Source organism: Phoenix dactylifera, chromosome 10 (genome assembly GCF_051530095.1).
Source record: "Phoenix dactylifera cultivar Ajwa chromosome 10, Ajwa_hap1_PhDact_Kaust_v1.1, whole genome shotgun sequence".
In the NCBI taxonomy this organism is placed as follows: Eukaryota; Viridiplantae; Streptophyta; class Magnoliopsida; order Arecales; family Arecaceae; genus Phoenix; species Phoenix dactylifera.
Window position 1 is genome coordinate 25,617,704 of NC_143199.1, and position 22,140 is coordinate 25,639,843.

General features: G+C 39.1%; 3 protein-coding genes across 3 annotated transcripts; all 3 read left to right on the plus strand.

Moving 5' to 3' along the window:
* Positions 1 to 641: 641 nt before the first annotated feature.
* On the plus strand, positions 642 to 2,272 carry LOC103715802 (protein ROH1A). Its single transcript, XM_008803560.6, has one exon. The coding sequence runs from the start codon at positions 806 to 808 to the stop codon at positions 1,967 to 1,969; it is 1,164 nt and encodes a 387-aa protein (XP_008801782.4). The 5' UTR covers positions 642 to 805; the 3' UTR covers positions 1,970 to 2,272.
* A 2,782-nt stretch (positions 2,273 to 5,054) lies between these two features.
* On the plus strand, positions 5,055 to 12,566 carry LOC103715821 (2-C-methyl-D-erythritol 2,4-cyclodiphosphate synthase, chloroplastic; the record flags this gene model as incomplete). Its single annotated transcript, XM_089925842.1, is given in 5 exon segments — positions 5,055 to 5,334; positions 5,428 to 5,460; positions 5,463 to 5,557; positions 9,504 to 9,671; positions 10,534 to 12,566. Coding segments are annotated over 5 exon segments (726 nt in total), but the record flags the coding sequence as incomplete, so codon positions are not given.
* Positions 12,567 to 18,551: 5,985 nt separating this feature from the next.
* Positions 18,552 to 20,382, plus strand: LOC103715801 (transcription repressor MYB6). The gene is made up of 3 exons (XM_008803559.5): positions 18,552 to 18,847; positions 18,940 to 19,069; positions 19,421 to 20,382. Exons 1-3 carry the CDS (start codon positions 18,715 to 18,717, stop codon positions 20,076 to 20,078), a joined length of 921 nt encoding a protein of 306 aa, XP_008801781.3. The 5' UTR covers positions 18,552 to 18,714; the 3' UTR covers positions 20,079 to 20,382.
* The last annotated feature ends 1,758 nt before the right edge of the window (positions 20,383 to 22,140 follow it).

Here is a 22,140-nt window from a genome sequence, read left to right on the forward strand (position 1 = left end):
AAAATGCTGATCATTATATAGGTCAAAATTATTTAACATTGCCTTCTCCTCATGTTAACTGGTTTTTTTTTTCTCAACTACAAAATCTTAGAACAATGCCTACCATGATTAGTTCAATTTATCTGTATCAGTCCACATTTTTAGTTCTCCATTCCTTCAATGTTGATCAAGATTTTAGAATATCTTGATTACATTTAGAAAAAAAAATCTTCAATCTTCCTTCTTGCATAAAATCAATCTAAAGATTTTATTTCAATCTTAAAAAATAAAATATCTTATGCAGTTATTCAACAACGATTGAATTGTCAGCAAAAGTCACTTCATCAAAAGAGGAACAAAGCAGTAGCTTGAAGCAATGTTGTTAATATTAATGTTGATATTAGCTTAGGCTCCTCCCACAAATGCAGTCCAAAGTTGAAGTTGCCATCGAAAAATGAGATTCTTTCTTAAACCGGTTCGGCCAAGCCAGCTGGACTCATGCCTGTGACCTAATCTTGAACTAAGTCATGAATCTTGAACCGGTCGAACCCGAAATACAACATAAAAAACCAAATACCAAGTCAGCTTCCAATACAAGGAAATAGTGCAGTGTACTGCAAGCCTCTCAACCCCTTCAACCCTATATATAGTCAGCCGGCCATCCAAATCCCTCATCCTCCGTATTCCTCCGAAAAAAAAAAAAAAAGCACTCCTCCATCCCATGATGGCCTAAAAGCCATTACTCCAATCTTTTCTCCACTTGACATCTTCTCACTTTGTCTCAATTTTTCCTTCTCTCTCTCTCTCATTAAAACATTCCAAAGCAATGGCTTCCAACGAATACCAGGGCGGCTTCTCCCTCTCCATGTCCTTCCGCGGCCGACCACTCCGCCGCCGCAGCCAAGTCGTCTCCATGGAGCATGGCCATGAACAAGAGCTCCACGAGCTCGACCTCTTCCACTCCCACGTCGCCGACCGCCTCCTCTCCCTTCTCCCCCCCGACTCCCCCAAACACTCCCTCGACAAGCCGCCTTCGCCCCTCCTCTCCCTCGCCTTTCTCTCCAAGCTCCTCGACACACTCCTCGCCGTCGAGGCCGAATTCCGGCCGCTCCTCCCCCTCCTCGGCTGCGGCCCCCCTGCCGCAGCTGCTGCTGCCTCCCGTCCCGTCGCCGACCTCCTCGACCGCGCCGTCAAGTCCCTCGACCTCTGCAACGCTGTTTCCCTCTCCCTCCACTCCCTGCGCCACTGGCTCCGCCACGCCCAGATCGCCGCCTCCGCCCTCCTCTCCCCCCGCCTCCACCTCCTCCGCGCTCGCCGCGCTCTCTTCAAGCTCCTCCCCTTCGACGCCACCGCAGGTATCCGGACCGAGGGCGCAGGATCCTTCGGCCGGCGGGAGACGAACTCGAGATTCTTGTCTTGGAGCATGTCGAGGAACTGCTCCGCCCACCTCGCCGCTCCTCGCGGCGGCGATGGGGGCGCCGGGGAGCTGGCGGCGGCGGTGTACACGATGAGCGCCGTGCTGGTGTTCGCCATGTGGGCTCTGGGGGCGGCGTTGCCGTGCCAGGAGCGGGGCGGGCCGCCGGTGGCGCCGCCAAGGCAGCTGCCGTGGGCCGCGGCGATGCTGGCGCTGCAGGAAAGGATCGCAGAGGAATGGCGGCGGAGGGACCGGAAGGCGGCGGGGATGCTGGCGGAGCTGCTGGAGGTGGAGAGGTGCGGGAAGGTGCTGATCCAGGTCGTGGAGGAGGCCTCCGGCGCCCGCGCCGGTGGCGGCGAAGGGGGCACGTCGCTGGAGAGGGAGAGGGCGGAGGAGGTGGCGGAAAGGGCGGCGGAGCTGGCGGAGGCGTGCCGGAGGCTGGAGGAGGGGCTTGGGCCGCTGGAGAGGCAGGTGAGGGAGGTGTTCCACCGGGTGGTGGGGAGCCGCGCAGAGGTGCTCCGGTGCTTAGATCAGAGAGCGCGCTCTGCCATTGCTCCCTGTCCCATTGTTTCGTAGACAAAAATTAAAACCCTTAGGTTTGGATTTGGGTTTTTCCTATAACTTTATAATTTTATCAAATTCTTTCATGTGTTTATATGTGAATGTAACATTAACTAGATCAATCTTTTTTTTTGGTAAGGTTTGGGTTTCTTATGTACACAAGGATTAAAGCTGAGGTTTCTAACATCAAGAACTTCATCTTTGTTTTTCAAAATTAGTAGGAGTGGATTGGATTGGTTATTAACTCCATAGAAATTTAATATTATTTGTACTTGTAATTTCATCTGCTTCTGTAAATATTAACTGAAATTTATTTAATTTGGAGATCAAGCATTTAAAAATAGGTTGAACTTGATTGGATCATCCGACCGAACCACCTTATGTGAACAGTATAACTTGGTACTACTAAAGCAGATGGAGCTCTTTCCATGCTAAACAAATAGATCTTGGATAGGTTTCTGAAAAGAGCTATCTTGCCTTTTTCCATGGGGATTAATGCTAAACCGAGCTCTTGATTTCTTGCTACGCCTGGAAATTTGCATTCTTCCATGCATTTATCAATGGCAAGCAAAATATATCCTACTTTGTAAGCTACCAGTATTATTTATATAAAAAAATCAGAGCAATGTTATATGTTAAACAGATCACTAAAAGTTGAACTTCCCAAAAGATCATAATAATTCTCACAGCAAGATCATATAATTAGAATAATCAAATAGTTGAAAATACCATCATGATTTTGTTTGAAAGCATTACAGGAAAGAGGGAACCGATTGTTAACAGAGAAACTGCAATTTCGAATCGGATACGCAAGTAGACCCGAACAATGAATACGGGTAGAAGAAAAAAAAATTGGCGATATAAAATGAATGGCTGTAAAAGGAAAGACTATCGAACTCGCCTAGGAAAAGTTTCGCAAATGAAAATAATACTTTGGACTTGATTTTTGAACTTTAAACCTTAATCATTCTTTGACTGAATGGAAAAAGATGCTGGAGTATTAGAGTGAAATAAATCAAGCAAATATTGAGACAGAATTCCAAGTAATCTATTCGGTTTTCCTCCAACAAAAAGATTTAATTACCTTTCAAATATTAATATGAATATCTATATATTATATATGTGATTTGGATAGTGTATAATATATTATTGATGTGATAAAGTTGTATTTTCTAGTTTCAGCATGCACATAAAATCATAAGTATGGTAACTCAGACATCTAGATCTTCTTTAAAGGACATGGCATTTAGAATCTCCCTCGAACCCAAACTTAGAGACTAAATAAGGCAGTATCTAGGATGTTTGGGCATATCCTTTCATACCCAACAACTTCAGTGGTTCAATCTTTGGTTTTCGTCCTTATTGTGCCTATCTTTGGTTGATATAAGTTCAATCCTTAATTTGTGGACCTTGGTGGATACAATGTTTTGCTTGCAGTCAATTTATTATTGTGCTTTGAAAAGAAAGGAGATTTTGTAGTGAAATATTTCTTGTATATTCTCTTAGATTTTTAATCCAGATTAATGCCACGTGATGAGATATAATTATCCTCTACCAGGGATTGATAATAAGTTAGGATTTTTGACCTATAAAATTTGCCTTCGAGAAGAATGTTATTTTTCTTTTCTTTCAATGGGGGAGGATTTTAGAGTTGTTGCCTACTTACAGGAGCTTAAAGTTTTAACTATGAGGTAGTTCTTGTGATCTACTAATTACTTGTCCAAGCTCCTTGGTAGATCTATTATTTTGATCTAGATTTTGGTCCCAATTGAACACAGTATTTGATTTGAATCCAATATCTAATTGTGAAAGTTTCCTATAGTCTATAACCATGGGAGAAGATTTATCTATGAAGGTCAAATAATGGTTCTAAACGTTGTCTTTGCAAGTATTAGAGTACGTAAATGGAAAAATAAAACTAATCTTGAAGTTGTAAAGCAAAGAATTAATTTTTGGGGGCATTGGCAGCTCTCATATGTATTTTCATAGGGGCTTTGCATCTTATAAAGGATTTATGTGTTTACCCTTCATTTTTTTTTTATTTTGCATATGTGCCTAACCATCTAATACCGTAAAAAAATTAGCAGTTTAAAATTAAAAATAACTAAAATATCCTTAATAAGCAGATATGCAAAAAAAAAAAACATTTATAAGTTTACGTATGCAAATAACATTTTACTATCATGCAATGTCATATATTTAGGAGGGTTTACATACAAAAAATTCTAATTTTATTTTTTTTAATTTCAACCTATTTTAATACTCGGATTTGTCTAATACATCCTCAATATTTTTATAAAAATATTGCTTTAGAAAAGATTGAATTGACAATTAGATAACAAAAAGAGTTTTAGAAGTTCTTTCACTAATCACGGATTTATTCTACTTTATTCTTCTTCATTTATAACAACCACTATATCTTATTTTATCAAAACATAGCTTAAAATATTTATTATTATAGATACATATATGAGGACATAGATTAGAATATAGAAAAATATTAGAATGGTATTTATGCAAAAAATTAAGAATTTTTTTGCATGTCTACCTTCTAAATATATGAAAATGCATGAATATCCTCTAAAATTACTCTTTGTATGTATATCCTTATAAATGTTTTCTTTTCTATATATATCTACTAAGGATATTTTTATCATTTTAATTTTAAACTGCTAACTTCTTAACGATGTTAGATGGCATGGATAGATACGCAAAAAAAAGATATATATACAACACAAGTAGTTGATGAAGATATACATACAAATATTTTTTTTAGAAGGGTATTAATGTAAATTTTAATATTTAGGAGGGTATACACGTAAAAAAATTCAATTGGATATTGAAGGCAATACCTGCACAAAATTTTTGCTTTTTTTGCCTTTATATATATATATATATTAAAAAAACGCAACAAGTCTTTAGTTTCAAAAACTGTTTAAAATTTTAAACAGAAACAATTTTTTTCTGTCTAATTCCATTTTTTTCTTCAATTTTGTAAAAAATAAAACACATTGGCAATACCAAACGGGCCCTGAATTATCTGCCAGTTCTGACTACCTGCACCGGCCGTTATAGTGTCATTTCGGCCGTTGTTTTTTGACCTTGCTCGAAACCTATCAACTGCCGATGGGAGCAACCGAATTTTCTCCTCGATTACTTCGTTCCGCCACTATTCTTTCCATCGGCCGCCGTCTCCGCCGCGCGGGCGGCGCCGGAGGACCCGGCAATAACCGATGCCCCACCATCATCCCTGCCTCCGCTGGTCCTCACAATCTGCGTCGGCCATGGCTTCGACCTCCACAGGCTCGAGGCGGTTCTCCCACTGATCATCGGCGGCATCGACATCCCCCACGACCGCGGCTGCGACGCCCACTCCGACGGTGCGCGCTCCAGCTTGGCAAAAATTAGGGTTTCGGAGCGGAGGGTTTTGGATTCTTTTGTTCAGTTTGATTGATTGATTGGTCTTGCTGCAGGAGATGTGTTGCTTCATTATATGGTGAATGCGATTTTGGGGCCTTGGGGCTTCCGGATATCGGCCAGATATTTCCCGACATTGATCCCAGGTGGATGGGCGCCGCGTCCTCTGTCTTCTTGGGAGAGGCTGTGAGCTAGAATTCTTGGCTCGCCTTCTTCTTTTGGCTCTGTGTTTTTTGATTTGTTTCCGTAGCGCATTTTTCAATTCATAAAAAATCGCGATTTTCTAGGTCGTGCCTGATTTTTAACGCCAAAACAATAGATCATTTATGATTTTATTACAATTCTGATGCTCATCTGCTTCACGGTAGAAAAAGATCTTGAATTATACTCAGTATTATTGTTTTATGATAGGGAAGTGATGCCATTTGGATGCAGTCTTGTAGAATTGCTTTTTGGGTTGGACTAGAACTTTAATGGAGTGAATTGATCCAAACTAAGACCGCAGAATCTATCATCATAATGTTGGAGAATCCTGCTAATTTTGGATTGCATAATTGTAGCATAAAGTCGGGTGTGAAATTAAGAAACTTGAGTTACCTGATGCTGATCCTAACCAGCTCTAAAACTAGGATAGTTCAATTGCACCACCTTATTTGCTGCCTTTTTTAGATGCATAACTTAATGTATGTTGCCTATTTCTGGTGAGAGAGTACTTGTGAGGGAATTGAATCCTTAGAGACTCACAGCTTCTTCTACTGGCAGTGATCCAACTATACTAGTCTTGAGTCATGTTTTCAATGGCCTTCCTGTGTCATCACTCACCAGTATAACATTTGATGATGATTCTTCAATCACTGATTTCTCTTATGTTTCTTTTTTTACTATAGTCGGTTGAATCCTCGTAACTAGATGTTGATCAACGAGAAAGCTCTGTTAGTATTTTAGTGATCTACTGTTGCTTTTCCTTCTCTATGACTTGGCAAAGTTTTTCTTCAACTTTTTGGCTGATTGAGGACATTTCTTTTTTTTTTTGTTACTGATGATATCATTCAATATCATCAGACTGATAGCTTTATGCTTCATCTTGTCAATCCATATATAGTCACAGATTCGGCATGCTTTCTTGTTGGGATCAATAACTTAGACTTCAATATGATGAAACTGTAGGAAAGGGTTCTTAGTTGTCTTCAAACTATGCAGAGTATGAGTTTGTAGGTTTAGTGGAACAATAAATTCTATAACTTAGACATTGAGGGTTTGATGGTAGAATAAATTCTGATGAAGGAAATGAGGAGTAATAATGAAAATAAAACCAATGATGAGGTCTCTGTTTTCATGTCGTATTTGATAAGTTTTTTTGTCTAATTTTTCAAATCTACTGTTTTACAACTCACAGAACTTTAGTTGTAAGACAAAAGTACTCATAGATGTCTTTAATCAAGAAAATTTAAAAATAAAACCATAATAATGCTCAATAAATGCCTGCATGGCAATGTTTTGGTTGGCTTCAGAAATGACAGGAGCAAGTCCCTAAATTACTTTCTGTTGACTTCAGGATAAAATTTATTTTTATGGATTTTTATTTTATAATTCTTTTTTTTCTGTTTTCCTTCTGATTTTGTATTTATCAAATAGGGCCTATGAGTGATGTAAGTGGATTTCGTAGGATTTGGTAATTTTACATTGGCCTTCTAGTTCTATCACATATATATCTCACCATTTTTTCCCGGAACCATGCTTAGGTTTTTTGGGCTTTCTTTTCTTTACCAGTCAACATCAACACATAATAAGGTTTTATGATTGTGTCACATTATCCACCCTAGTTTGATAAATATGAGGCATGGACATCATGGGCTCCATCTCTTCTTTTTCTTTTTCTTTTTCCTTTGTTTTCACATGAATAGGCACAAAGTAATGAAAGTCTTTTCATGTTTTATTTTATCTCAATTATATACTCTGTATTTGTCCTAGTTCTTCAACTTTTGTTCTCTCAAATTTATTTCTGGAATTACTCCATATTGTTTACTTAATTGGTGATGTCCTGACCATCTTTTACATCAACCAAAAAAAGAAATCATATTGTGAACTAACTAACAACTCTATCATTCGGAAGTACCATGTTTTAAGGATCTTTCCTTTGGATAGTGAGAACATAGTTGCAACAAGAATAAAATAGTATGTCCTAGTTGACACTTGTCAACCTTTTTTGGGTTTATCTGAAAGGACCTGGTAATCGAGCTGATTACTGGTCTCTTTTTGCAAACTTTGTATGAATAACTTGCAATGTAAGTTATTGAGGCATTGAGACCCTTCTTATTGCTTTAAAGATCTTTTTTTATTCTAGTTATACAAATCATTCATCCATAACACTTCTATAGAACAAGAATTACAAGATTTATTTTGAAAACAAGGGCATTACCATATTATCTAGAGCATGAAGGAGTTGTCTGGGTGCCCAGTATGCTGTATAAAAATAGCATGTTGGTGCAGTTGGCCGTAGTAAAAAAAATGGCATGATAGTCATTGAAGTCAATAGTGCGAAAAGAATGGGCGGTCGAAGAACCCAAATCCCAGATAATCTAAGATACGTCCATTCACATTGTAGGAACTAGGAAGACTGGTATAAGGCTCCTATGCCAACTAAAAGAAACACCAAGGACTGCTACCATTGAGTAGTTATACAAATGTAGGGCACAACCATTTCCATGTTATCTTGCACATCATGCATGGCATCCAAATTCCCTTTAACTTGCATGCTGTTTTTGATAACTTCAGTACTGTATAAACTGGGTCTGGGAGTCCTTAACTGTTATTTCCATTGATACTTCCTTTGTTTAGGAGTACCAAATTGACATACCGAGAGAAACAGCCATGCCCATCCAAAATTATTTGCACCATTCATCCATCTATTTCTTTGTTTCAATCCCATAAGAAGCCTCCACATTTGCGCTATGAAGTCTCCTCAGATATAGTGCAGTTTACACCAACCCTACCATGGGATGGGAGGTTCACCAATCCTTCCCGAGAACATAGGATCAGTGATTAAAAATCATTACATGTAGTTAAATTTTCTGTTTATAGTTTTAATATAGACCTCTATTAGTAACTTACATTTGACACAATTGTCACCCTAATTTTTCTGCAACTGCTTTATTAGCAAAGTCTCGATAGGCATGAAAATATATTGACTAGCTGTATGTAAGTTGTCAGTCAAATTTAACAACTGGCATTTGATTGCTTATGATTGCAGTGAAAGATTGGTAACTAGGCATCGCCATAGCATTCGAGAGGGGAAACATATCTAATTCATTTGTGCTGTATGATACCCCAAAACAGTGTTCCTTATTAATTTGGATACTAAGAACAGTACAGAAATGAACAGAAATATAAGGGATGTACCACCAATTGTTAAACATTTTATATGCTAGATTATTTGGACAATACATGTACAGTTAATGATGTTTCAGATATCGTCTGGATAATTTGTAGCATTCAATATTATTCAGTTGGTACTAAAAAAATATATTATTCAGTTGGTACCTACCACCACCATCATCATCACCCAAGCCTTGACTTATCAAATATGGGGTTGTTATAGAGCACGACTTCAAGATTAGAAGGCTTAATAGATTTGTGCAGATTTTACAACCAGTTTTCACCCTAACATCAACCATCTAGTAGTTGGTCCCAAATTCTTAGCCAAGGGAGGAGCTTGCCATGAAACCTATATGGCTATTTGGATGGTAGAAAGCACACCTTATTGTTTAATTTAAACCCATGCAATCAAGTAGCAATCCTCAAGATTCTCCTATACTTGGAAAGGGTTTAGAAAAAGGGGCAAGATGATAAGTTTTGATGTAGGATGCTGTCTTCATCTTAAAAAAGAAATGAAAAGCATTCATGCTAGTTCCTAAATGGGGGGAAGGGGAGGGGGCAGCTATTCGTCTGGTAAGATTTCTGATTTTCTTTCTTTCCTTTAGGTAAACTAATTTGTTTTTTTGTTTGAATGAATATTTTGTTGCTATTCCAATAGCTAGCTTTGTTTCTATTTTAGGTCTAGCTATTCCATCCAATCAATTCAGAGAAGGCATTACTTCAAATAATTCTAACTAATCAATGTAATCCATTCCAGGTCAGACTAATGCATGAGGCAGGCTATGAACTTGGAAACTTAGATGCCACATTGATCCTACAAGGGCCAAAATTGAGTCCACACACGGAGGCCATTAGAGGAAAACTCTGCGATCATCTTGGAGCAGATCCATCTACTGTAAATCTTAAAGCAAAAGCTCATGAGAAGGTTGATCTTTAATTCATTTGTTGCTGTTGTATGTTAATTGTTGGATACTGTATAATTGTCCATACAGCAAGCGTCATAGAAGATGCAACTCAAGCTTGCTACTTCAATATGTAGCCATTCAATATATATAGTTGTATTTAAACTCTGTATTATCACTGAATTAATAAGAATTCCTGAATTAAATTCGCTCTCTTTGTCCTAAGCTAAATTTGCTGCATAATAAACTTCTTGTTTTTTTTCCTGAAAAAAAAACTCTGGCTGGGTTCTCACGAGGCTGCATTATCTTTAGCTTTCTATGGCCTGAACTTTAATTCTAGAAAACTGGTACAGTCAATGAGGCTACAAAATAGCTGCAGCCTTTTCTTTCTTTATTTATTTATTTACATTCCGCAAGCAAAACCTCATGAGGATAAGGAACATTGTCGATGAGGAGATGTAACTTCTAGGATCAAACGGGAAGTTTTCAGTCACATGATTCTTTGAGTCGAACTAGCATAACACTGAACATTTTGTTTGATGCATATGACTGACTCTAGAGGAAGGGCTAACAAAAGATGGTTATGAACTGGGGTACATTTTGGATTTTTTCCCTTTTTCTGCATAGTTCTTTTACTTGTCAACTATGTTAAAAATTTACAATTTCTTTTCTTTTAGGTGCTTCAAAACAATGTCTATTTGTTTCTCTGCTGCACACACACACACACACACGCACGCACGCACGCACACACACACACACACGCACAGAGAGAGAGAGAGAGAGAGAGAGAGAGAGAGAGAGAGAGCTGTTCATAGAAGTGGGAGACTATCTGGATCATTTTAAACTGACATAGGGCATGTTTCTCTTATGTGCTTGCCTTGTCAGTTTAAATTGACAAGAGGTGGGGATTTGGCCGCCTTGGGGCACTGTGGAGGAGAAGAGGCCATTGGGGGAGAAGTATTGGAGCTCGGCCGCCTCGGTCCCTCCTCCATGGTCCAACAGCCATTCCTCGCATTGGCCTTCTTCCGGTGCTGAACACCTGTAATCAGTTCAAAAATATTCACAGTAAGACAGACGTATTTTATAGTACTCTCTCTGCTAAGACCTCAAAAATCTATGTTTGAGGTGTATCACCACTTTCTCATTATGCATGAGGAAATTTATGAGAAAGTTTCCTTTTAGGGATTGATATTTTTCTGTTTCTCTTATGTTGTTAGTTATATTTAAACATTTGATAGGTTTCAGCCATCTAGAAAATGCCATAAGCATGTTTCATATCATAATCAAAATGCCATGATCCTATTATCATGATCATGTTATAACTTATAAGCATGGTTTAAAGTAATAGTTATTACAACAATGGCATTTGCAACACTTTTAAATACTCCCATTAGTTTAGTTTAAACTTTCATGTATTGTTTGATTTTTGTATTTTGTTCCGCAAATTACGTTTCTCTGATGAATTTTCCAACACTCCCTAGAAGTTATCTTTGATCAATGTAGATTATCTAGAAGTTAGATGTTCTTTGTACTAGATGTTAGATGAGGGAAGTGATGCTTAGAGGTCGGCAATATCTATCTTGAGACTTTATCGTACTTGCACCAATGTGGCATGGTCTCATGGAATCTACCAAAATTACAACTAGAATAGATACAGACAAAGGGATTTTGGTTGAGCATTTAAGGTAGTTTAAACAACCCCTTAGGTCAACATCTTCTAGCAATAAACAGCTAAACTTTCAGTGGACCGTACATTGTGTTTGTTCTAATGAGTGTTGTTGAAAGATTGATGATTGCAGCAAACCTTGAATTCCAAAAGATGATTAGACCAACCTGTATATGCTTGAACTTGAAACTCACATCCTCATTCTTTAGAAGTGAACATTGTAGTTTAAACTAAAGAAATTGATTGCACTTTATCACACATGCCCATGATATACTGTACCGTACCAAATTGGATAGTATCGGTGCCAATACCGTACTGACACTCGGTACACTAGGAGTACTGACACTATGTTAGTATGGCATCGGTACGGGATCCGGTATCGGTATGGTGAATCTTAGTTTAAACTAAAGAGATTGATTGCACTTTATCACCGGCAGCATGAAATAAGTTCAAATCAAAATTCAGCCTACATGCAAAAGATTTTTTAGCAATTGATTTCCAGTTGCATCAAGTAATGTCCCTTCACAAGAACTACTCAAGAAACGCTAAAGAAGAGCGCACATCAGTTATAATTTGCTCAGGCCGGGGTAGAGATATTTGGAGAAAAAAAAAACATAGTGATGGTTTTAAGCATTATATAAATAAGTTACCTATCCTAATTTTTAACAAGTTACAACCAATCCAAGTAGGTTTTGTTATATAAATTTGGTATAGGAAGGTGCCAACTTGTGCAGTTGATGAAGTCTTTGGAGATGGCACCAAGGATGATCTACACCATTAATCATGATCCGTTGGTGTAATAACATGATCAGCATTTCACGGACTACTTTAAACCACTGCCCTTTTATTTTCTTTTCATAGTTAGTCATTATCTTAAAAACCTAAATTATTAAAGCATTCGGATTTAGCTAACTCTTATTCGTAGTGTAATTGATGAGCAAAGCACTATACCCACCAAAACTATTAGGATAATAAAATAGTTCAAATAGATTTAATCATCAACTCATAACTTATGCTACTTATGGATGATCTCAAACATTTCAAGACTATTTAAATCACTTAGATTTAACAATGGAATATCTTGCTCTTAAGAAAAAGTCATCTGATAGTATGATATTGTAACAACTAATATAATTGATACCTTAAAGCTGTGGTCCTGTTCGAATATTAGGGGTGGCAAAATCCGAACCAGACCTGCCAACCTGTATGAATCGACCTGAAACAAACGGGATTGGATGGGGCTTTTTTAATAGCAAGTAGGTTCAGGTGATCAATGTAGTAGAAAAGTCTCTAATTTTTTTCTTATAGTTTCGTTCGCTCTTTTCTTAAAATAAAAGGGTTATACAATGACTGGGTGGACAACGGGATTTGAGGATATGAGATTGTAGTTTAGCTAGTTTTATCCTTAATTAATTTATGATGGTTATATATCCTAAATTTAAGTCTATTATGATTATGATAACATATTTGAAATTAAATTAGATTTTTGTTGTTTGTGATCTTAAGATACCATGTTTGCTTTAATTTTAGTTATATGTATAATTGATGAACAAAAATTTAAATGAGTTGATGCTCGTTTGTATAACATAAATGGATCAGGCATGGTTTTGCATTTTCTAACCAAATAGGTCAAGTAATGGGTCAGGGGACAAGGGTTTTTTTGATCCAAACCTGATGAAAAGTGAGGAAGTAGGATAGAAGGTGAGGTAGTACTCATCATGTCTACCACCACCACCACTGTCAAAACCACCATAGTCATCACCACCAATATAACCATGATCACCACCAGCAACATCACAAGATAACTGCCACCATCACCATAGCCACTAGCAACACAATGGCTGAGATCGAGAGGGAGGGGTGTTACAATCTCTGGTGCCAATGTTGATGCACTCGTCATCATCGGTGGAGATCGCCAGAGATCGCCAGTGCCGGTGGTGGGGTTCGCGTTGTATACATGGGTCTGATCACTTAGGATTGGGCACGATGTTTCGGGGAAGGAGGGAAAAAAAAGTGGCATCAAAGAAGTTGGGGCCCTTGCCAACTATGCATAAAAATATGTTAGATCTAACAATACATAGCATATGTGTTTGCTTATAGTGAATAATTTACATTTCAGTACTAAAAACGCAAATGAAGCAAGGACCACACACGTCAATTAGAACATAGAATGTCATTTAGTTGCCCTAATGAATTGCAATGCCTTGTGCACAAGACCTAGGTAGCTAGATTGCACAACTCAAGGTGCAACCCTATGTTTTACATGGTTCACATCACTGCAGATACAATTGTCAAAAGAGGTTAACCATGTTTAAATGAAAATGGTTTGAGATGGAATCGCTCATGCCAATGCAGACTTGACCTAACCCTAGTTCTAAACCTTGAACTATATATGTATATTTGTCGGCATTGTATGCCTTTAACAGACCTGAGATATGAGGGAAAGGATAAGGATAGAAGAACCATGTTAGGAGCCAATGAGTGCAATAGGTGCTCACAAGTGCAGCAGGATTAAATAAAGGGGAGAAAATTTGTCAACTTGGTTTATTTAAAACTAGTCATGCAAGAAGGTTTCTGGAAAACTTAAAATTTCATTGAATTGCTGAGATCCTAATAACTAGTTTTGTTCCCATCTACCATCTACCAGTGATGAAGTGCATTATGACACATGCCATGCCCATCAACAATCCAAGACCATGCGACAAACCGTACGATCCCATGATCAACTTGAAAAACACACTCATGATCGCCATCGGTGCAAATATCCAGTGATTCATCGCGAACGATGTCGCATGAAACATATTTGTCTAATGCCTTGAGAAAACACCAGTCTGGAATGATGAATCATGAAGAAGGCAACTACAAATTCATCAATCCCCGACCAAACTTGGTGGTCCATTTAATTTTTTCATCACCTCTCTCATCTCCTATGAAGCCAGCTAGTGTGGCCCTTGCCAACTATTGATTACCTAATGATGGACTCCCCCACAGACACAATTAACCCTTCTAATTTTCTTGGAACAGCAAGTGCTACTTAAGCATAACAGTGATAATGCTAGCTTTTTATCTCTTATATGTTATCAAAATTTCCTTTTAAGTCAGAATAGAAGGGGGTCAAGAGAGAGAAGCACACACAGACACGCACACACACTGATGAGTTCTAATTGCACAAAGGATTCCTTTGGGAGGATTTAATCTTATTCTACGTGAAGAATGAGATTGGGGAGGTTGGGGAAGCCCCCCAAAGAAGAACGTTAAGGAAACTGATGAAGAATGAGGGCTACATTGGATGAATGGAGACATGGTGGAGACATCTCATCCATATTAGACTAAGTTAGCTTAACCAACCATTGCTTGAAGAGATTCCATTTTCTCTCTACACTTTAAGAAACTCTAGTAGGACCTAATTCTCTGTTGCTCCTCCCCAAAGCTATATGCTAATCATTTCCCCTTGCCCCTTGCCCCTCCCCCCCTACCCCACCCTCTAATTCCTTTCCTATTTTGCTTGCGATCCATCCAAGCAAGAAGACTCTCATGTCAAATGTGGTGAGTAATTTGTGTCAATCAATCTGCACTCCCCACACACCTTTTAAATTCTCTATTTCTCCCTTCATACATCTCTATCTACACCATACTGTATAAAACCTTACCAACAATATTTTAACAGACCTAAGCAATACTCATTGTCCATCAACTTTTTAATGACATTGACTAAATACCTTGCATTCCCTTTTATAATCTTGTTTTCTCCACATCTCTTGCTAGAATCACTAAATGGACGATGAAGCCATTAATATGATATGCATCATTTTCCTTTAAAAAAATCTTTATAAGAGAGAGGAACCAATAGAAGCTGCATGCAGCTAGGCCATGGCGACTTTATGGTTGGAATGGAAGTTTCTTATCCAAAAATTTATAAACAATTACTGGAGGAATTTCTCCTTCCTCTCCATCTTTATGGTAGATCTTATCCCGCTTTCTTCGGTCAGAACTTTCAAGAAAGGAAATTTCTGGAGGAGAGCATCGATCAAGAGGCCGTTAATGTCTCATGCATGGATGAGCAATCATCAACTGCGGAGATTGTAAGGGTCCATGGCTGCCCACATTAGAGAAGCTTTTGAGTTTGGATTGGGCATGAATAAAGTAATCATGGACCACCTCCAAAGAGTGTCAGCAAAACAAGGATGGGAACAGATTCAGACGTGGTCGGGAAGGTGCATGAAACTACGTATGACCATGGTAATTAATGGTATAAGTTGGCTCGGGTGGATGATCTACGTATGTGGAGCCTCTAGATCGAGTCAAAGTGAGGCATGATCGGGTTGAGTACATACATGTTAGGCTCAAAATAATTAGAGTTTAGAATAGCCACTGCGTCATCCATCTTGGAGATGGCTGGTCGTCGCTCATCTCAGAAATCCAAACAGTTGTATTTGATGTCAAAAATAGTATGCACGCAAAATAAACGATAACTATCTATCTTTGATATGGATGATGTGGTGGCTTTCTAGGGTTGGACCACTCTCGACCGTGCAAAATACACACGGCAGAGCATTCCGACGTAATGATTAGACCCAGCGTGCAAAACTTAGCTCAAATGCCACATGCTAGCCGATTCGGTTGATAGCTACATACGTTTCAACATCTAGCTAGGTAAAATAATGGGACGGGTTGAATAATTTTGTTACTACTCACACACAAAAAAAAAAGTACGCCAGCGTATTGTGACAGAGGATCTTTCTTACCAATTCGGGACCAGCAAGTATCAACGATGGTCCATATAAACTTAAGATTTGAATGCGACACAATATTGGAGGCATTGCATCAATTATTTTTTTTGTTAGTTTCTTAAGAAAATGGCAATGCGTGATTCCATATCATTTTATCAACGTGTCAACAAAGTTGAATGAAAAACATCTGGAAAGCATTCACTTCCCATAGTTTTTAATTTCTCAATGTTTGCTCATCCACTGGATACACACAGATATGTTTATTACATCTATATTTAAAATATTTACTTCTTGTTTAAACAGTTTCTGAAACTTTGGCAAATTATCAATGCTTATATTCTGAGTTTTCCCTAGCCTTTTTATTCAAGTTTTCAAGCTCAACCATGACCAAAGGAGATTTAGGTGTGCCTCCCATCCTGAACCAGATGGGTTTTCTTTTAAAAGCAATGGACACAAGGCTTGCCTTGCATGTGTATTGTATGAAGTGCATGCATTGCATAATGTGAAAAGAAGTGTTTTCTTGTGGGCTGTTCTTATTTCCAGTTGATTTGACCATACAACTCCCAAGTTAGCTTTTCCTATTATAATAATAATAGGCTATCAATGCCAAACAATGCTAAAGTTAGGGATGGTCCAAAATGTTGGGCTTCATTTTTTGTGTGGTCCAGTACTCAAAGCCTAAATGACTCATCCGGCAGTATACACACGTGTGATAAAATACCTGGAGAGGTAGAAATATGTTCTCTGAAGTAGAAAAGAGAAGACTTAGAAGAGTGTGCACAAAATATGAGGTGCCAGTATTACCCTTCACATCTCTAAAAAGCCACCTTCACCTTTTTTTTTTTTTTTTTTTTTTTTTTTGCTGAATACGGATGCTTCATACAGTGCGGGTATGAATACACCCAATTAGATCAAAATATAATAACTCACGGAGTGCCAATGGCAACTCCCCCTCCCCTGACCAGAGGGCATACCCGAGTGGTGGGCCGCGTAGGCAGCTACCCAATCGGTTGCCCCATTGGCCTCCCTGAATACATGCTTGGCTTGGATGGCCCCCCCATCTCTCATCATCACCACAATGTCGTGAATCAAGGGGTGGTTTGTGCCCTCACCCCCCAATCTCTTCTGGATCCACCCGATGACAGTGGCCGAGTCACCCTCCAAAATAATCGAGCTGGCCCGTAGCACTACCCGCGCATGTCGAAGACCCGCCCAGGCTGCACGCAGCTCTGCTCCGGGAATCGATGTATCAAATAACTGGCAGCCACCTGCAGCCACTGTCCTGAAGTGCGGGCCCCGTATGACAAAGCCTGCACCTGCAGCCACCTTCACCTTTTCAAGCACAAAAAATTTAGTCAATGCAATCCTATATGTGAATGTAGGCCCAACAATGCTCATAAAAGAATTTTTTGGGGTAATTAGTAGAATCATGGAACACTAAAATGAAGCTATGATGGTTGAAGATGAACTCAATTATCTCTGTTTAGACATACAACATAATCTGCGATATACACCATAAAGTGGCTTATATTATTGTGAGCCCCAGATTATAAGGCCATGTCAAATAAGTCATATCAAAATAGTAGTTAGGAGTACAGACATCTCTTACATACCATGAGGTCTGTCTGTCTTGACAATGGAGGACCACCAAATTAGCTAACAAGCTTACATATGTGACCATGTCCCAGGTCAATCTTTCCTTTGTTACTCCAAAGTTGATCTGGATCGCTCACCATATGATCCTTAGAATCTAGGATAGAGCGGCGCCGATGTTCTTAGGATGGTACTGTGGATGCGTATTAATTAGTTGTCTTTGTGAAACAATGATGGAGAGGCTACTCATCAAGGTTCCAATAACACTGGTATCTCTTGTACAAAAGAAGAAAAAAAGAAAAATAAATTGATGTCCTCAAAAAAAAAAAAAATGATGGAAGTATCAGTTGTGAGTTCTCGTGAACCCTTTTGACTGGTTTTCGATCTCATGCAAGGATTAGGTCTATTCGGAAACAAAATTAAACATTATAACAACTCTTATGAAACATTCGACCTTTTTCTTATATGATTATTCACTAATCAAAACTAATTCTTGTATGAATTTACAGACAATCTTATGGAGCTTTTTTATTTATTTATTTGAAGATCTTATTGAGCTTAATAACGAAATTATGAAGTAGGAGCCATTGTCTCTGTTACGTAGCAGCTGCTAAAACAAGTTGACGGCTAAATGATGGATACGTTGCTTGCTGTCGGCAGATCGTTTACTGTTAGTTTTAGACATTACAATACCTCGTCTTCTCATGATTGACTCCTGGCGATCGCTGAAGTATTGGCTCTTTGTACCTAAAAGTGGTACACTAGGACCAGTCTACCTAGCACGAGAGAGAGAGAGAGCGAAGGGGGTGTCCGATGCCCAGTCGCTGTAGGGTTAGATAGAACGTAAGGAGACCAAGAAGGTAGGACCCATCCGGTGCAATTGTCGAAGGTACCGGCTGCTAGCTTAAAAGGGAGATGGAAGAGAGAGGAGGAGGAGGAGGAGGAGGAGGAGGAGGAGGAGCTAACTCTTCTCCTTGACATAAGTAGGGAGAGCTCTCCAACCAACCGACGGCGCCTGAAGCTAGAAGAAGACAAACAGAGAGAGGAACTAGAAAACAAGAGGAAGAAGTTGAAGACATGGGTCACCACTCCTGCTGCAACCAACAGAAGGTCAAGAGAGGCCTCTGGTCTCCTGAGGAAGATGAGAAGCTCATCAGATACATCACCACCCATGGCTATGGCTGCTGGAGTGAAGTCCCAGAGAAAGCTGGTCCTCTCTCTCTCTCTCTCTAGCAGACATGAATGGGAAACTACGTAGGTCGTTTCTATAAGGTTCTCATTCCTTTGTGCTTTGTCCCACAGGGCTCCAAAGATGTGGGAAGAGTTGCCGCTTGAGATGGATCAATTACTTGAGACCCGACATTAGACGAGGGAGGTTTACACCAGAGGAGGAGAAGTTAATTATCAGCCTTCATAACATTGTTGGAAATAGGTTTGAGAAACACTACTTTATTCCTTTTGTTCGTGTCTTGGCACACAAGGATGTGATGATCGCACGTTTATATGCTTTGCATGGAAACCATCTTCTATCTCGAATTAAGTATGCTCTAATGAGGTGTCACATCCATTTGGCTTGCATGAAATTGGTGCAAGCTTGTTTTCAATTGCCTTTTTTTAAAAAAAAGATCTACATCAAGTGTTTTGAAAAATGGCCTTAATTTTAAGGCTTACGTTTTCTTTTTTTGAAAAAAATAGTCCAATATGGTTGTATGCATAAAGTCCTAGCTAAAATTTGCAATTCTAGACCTTACAATTTAAGTAGCTTGCATGGTGGCTTGTGTAGATGGGCTCACATAGCAAGCCACTTGCCCGGACGAACCGACAATGAGATCAAGAACTATTGGAATTCATGGATCAAAAAGAAGATACAAAAACCTACCACGCTTCCATCGATCAGTCCACAAAATACAGAGCTAGTCCAGCCAAGGTTCAACACTGCAGTTGATCAACTGGATGCCATCATCAACCAAAATTTATCAACAAAGCCAGCTCCTGAGAACATATTCCACACTCATTGTCCTATTTTCATGTTCGACACCAGCAGCACCGGTGATAGCCGGCCGGGAAGCAGTGCGAAAGATGAGCTAGATGCCACAACCCTAAATTCCAGCTTGTGGAACCCTAGTCAGCATCAAGATCAAGTACTGCCCCCTCTCCTCAACTTCTCGTGCAGCATGGACTCAACCTATCTGCCACCCTTGGTCGATGTCATGGGAAACACGGTGCCCATGGAGGCACAGCCATGTTGTGTGGGAGATGATGGGGACCCAAGTAGGGAGTGCTTTGAGAAGCAAGAGCTGAATGAATGGGTGGATTCACAGCAGTACTCCAGCCTTCTTATTTGGGACCAAATGCAAGGATCGCTTGGTGGAGAAAGCCTCCTAACAGCTCCAACCAATATGGACAGTATAGTTACTTCATTCCCTTCATCATCTTTGTAAGGGATCAAATGAGGTGGGCATCCCTCTCTCTCACTCTCTCCCCATCTCTATATAATAAGGGTCTTCGAACGGATGGAGAATATTAATTTATTGGTTTGGTGTTGCCTTTTTTTTCTTTTCGAGTGAGGGGTTGTGAAGTTTCATAAAGGGATTGGGCATGCATGAGTGCAATGCTCTTAAATACAATTGAAGATAACAGGAAAGAGTCAACAAAGAAACATTGAGTGATAAGTTGTTTTGTGGGTCTTTTTTGGTTTGTTGTCATGCTGCTATCAAATGGTAAAGGCTCCACTCACTTTTATAACCTTATTTTCTTACGTAGCAATGCTTGGACCTTGGAAACACAATAAAAGAGATGCTCAGAGTACCTAATCACTTTGGAAAGTGTTAGATCATTGCTTCTCTTTGTACTATTAGCATTATTAGCTTTTCAACAAAGATAACGACCCTACCATGCAGCTATTTGGATTGAGGTCATAATAGATTGCAGCCCTTCTATAAAAAATATATCTCTCTGATCTTCTCCTTGTCCTCTTTCTAAGAAGTGGAACCAACCACATCTGTTGACGAAAGACAAACTGCAAGACCAAGAAACCAAGATCTAGTGCCAAAGAAATTACTGCAGAGTGCCTTGCAGCCTAAGTGGAGGCAATAGTGCAATAATGCTCATCTACTGAAGAAAAAATATTCCAACCACTCAAAGGAGTACCAATTGCATAGTTAAAGGAGAATGCCTTTTGGACTGCTGCTGCAGGCTTTAACTTGCATGGTAATTGGGAGGGAGAGAGAAGCACAAGGAACAAGGACAGAGGGGAAAAGTGGAAGGATCAAAACTCTTCATCCAGTTCTACTAGAACTAATTCCTCTATCTCCAGTTAAATGCATTTGGGCCCCCTATACATTGAAGCCCCAAGAAAATCACTAAAAACAGTAAAATTTGAGAATCTTCATGAATTGCTGAAACTAAAATCCAAAACAAAGACCACACTGGTAAAAGTTCTGAAGTGGTTTGATAATCTTCAACTTATTGATGTGCATTGAACCCCAAAATAATGGAATTTGTTGCTGTAATTCACAAGAAGCAACCTCCAGTTCACAGTGTCCATTGAGCTCTGATTTTTTTTTCTTTTTTCCAAGTTGTGGGTCATTTTTTTGATGCTAACGAGCATGCTTATTTTAGTGACGTAGCAAAGAGCACATCTCTCCGCCATCACTCAAATGTTATTAGATTCTTATCATATTTACACTGGATTTTTACCTCTGGAAATGATAGATATTCACTGGATTTTTACTTCTCTGAACATCACTGTAACACGTTAATATAGTGGATGCATGAAGAAAGCAAAAGGATCATCATTCTTCTGCATAAGAGTAGTGCATACCAGAAGGTGTAAAAAACCTCACTATCTAAGATACTGTTCATCTTACGGGAATTATCTATCTTAGAATCCTGGACACTGTTGGAGCAAATGGAGGAAAAAGGATAATGTTCAATGCGAACTTTTTAGAAGTCTCCATAAGGATCCAAATAGAATTCTTTGAAATTTGATTCAAGAATAAGAAAACGTGGGCCAGAGACACTTGTCCCTCTTGAAGTACTATTCCTGTTTTTGTTTGCTGGAATTTCTTATTCTTGAGGGAATTAGATCTAGGGTTGATGGTTCTTTGTGTCCTCGTAAAGAGGAGGAGGCAGGACTAAATAAAGGCCTTGTTTCAGGAATAGTTGTTAATCCATCTTCTCCCCTGAAAATACTATTCCAGGAATAATCAGGTTTGACCAAAACAGCTATTTCTCCCTTATTCCATTTTCTTAAACATGTTTGGCATGAGTGAGGCCAATTTCCAGCCTTATTCCTGAACACGACACTGACTAAGCAAAACGATAGCTTGCTATTCTTGTCAAAGCAATGTAGTGCTATTCCCGTAAGTACAAAGATACATGAAGGACCAACCATGGATCAGAATAAGCCTGATGCTGCTTGCATTAGACTCATTGGTGAACTAAACTAGAATGTCCATAATGGAAAACTATCTAAACATGGTTTAGCTCCGTAACGATATA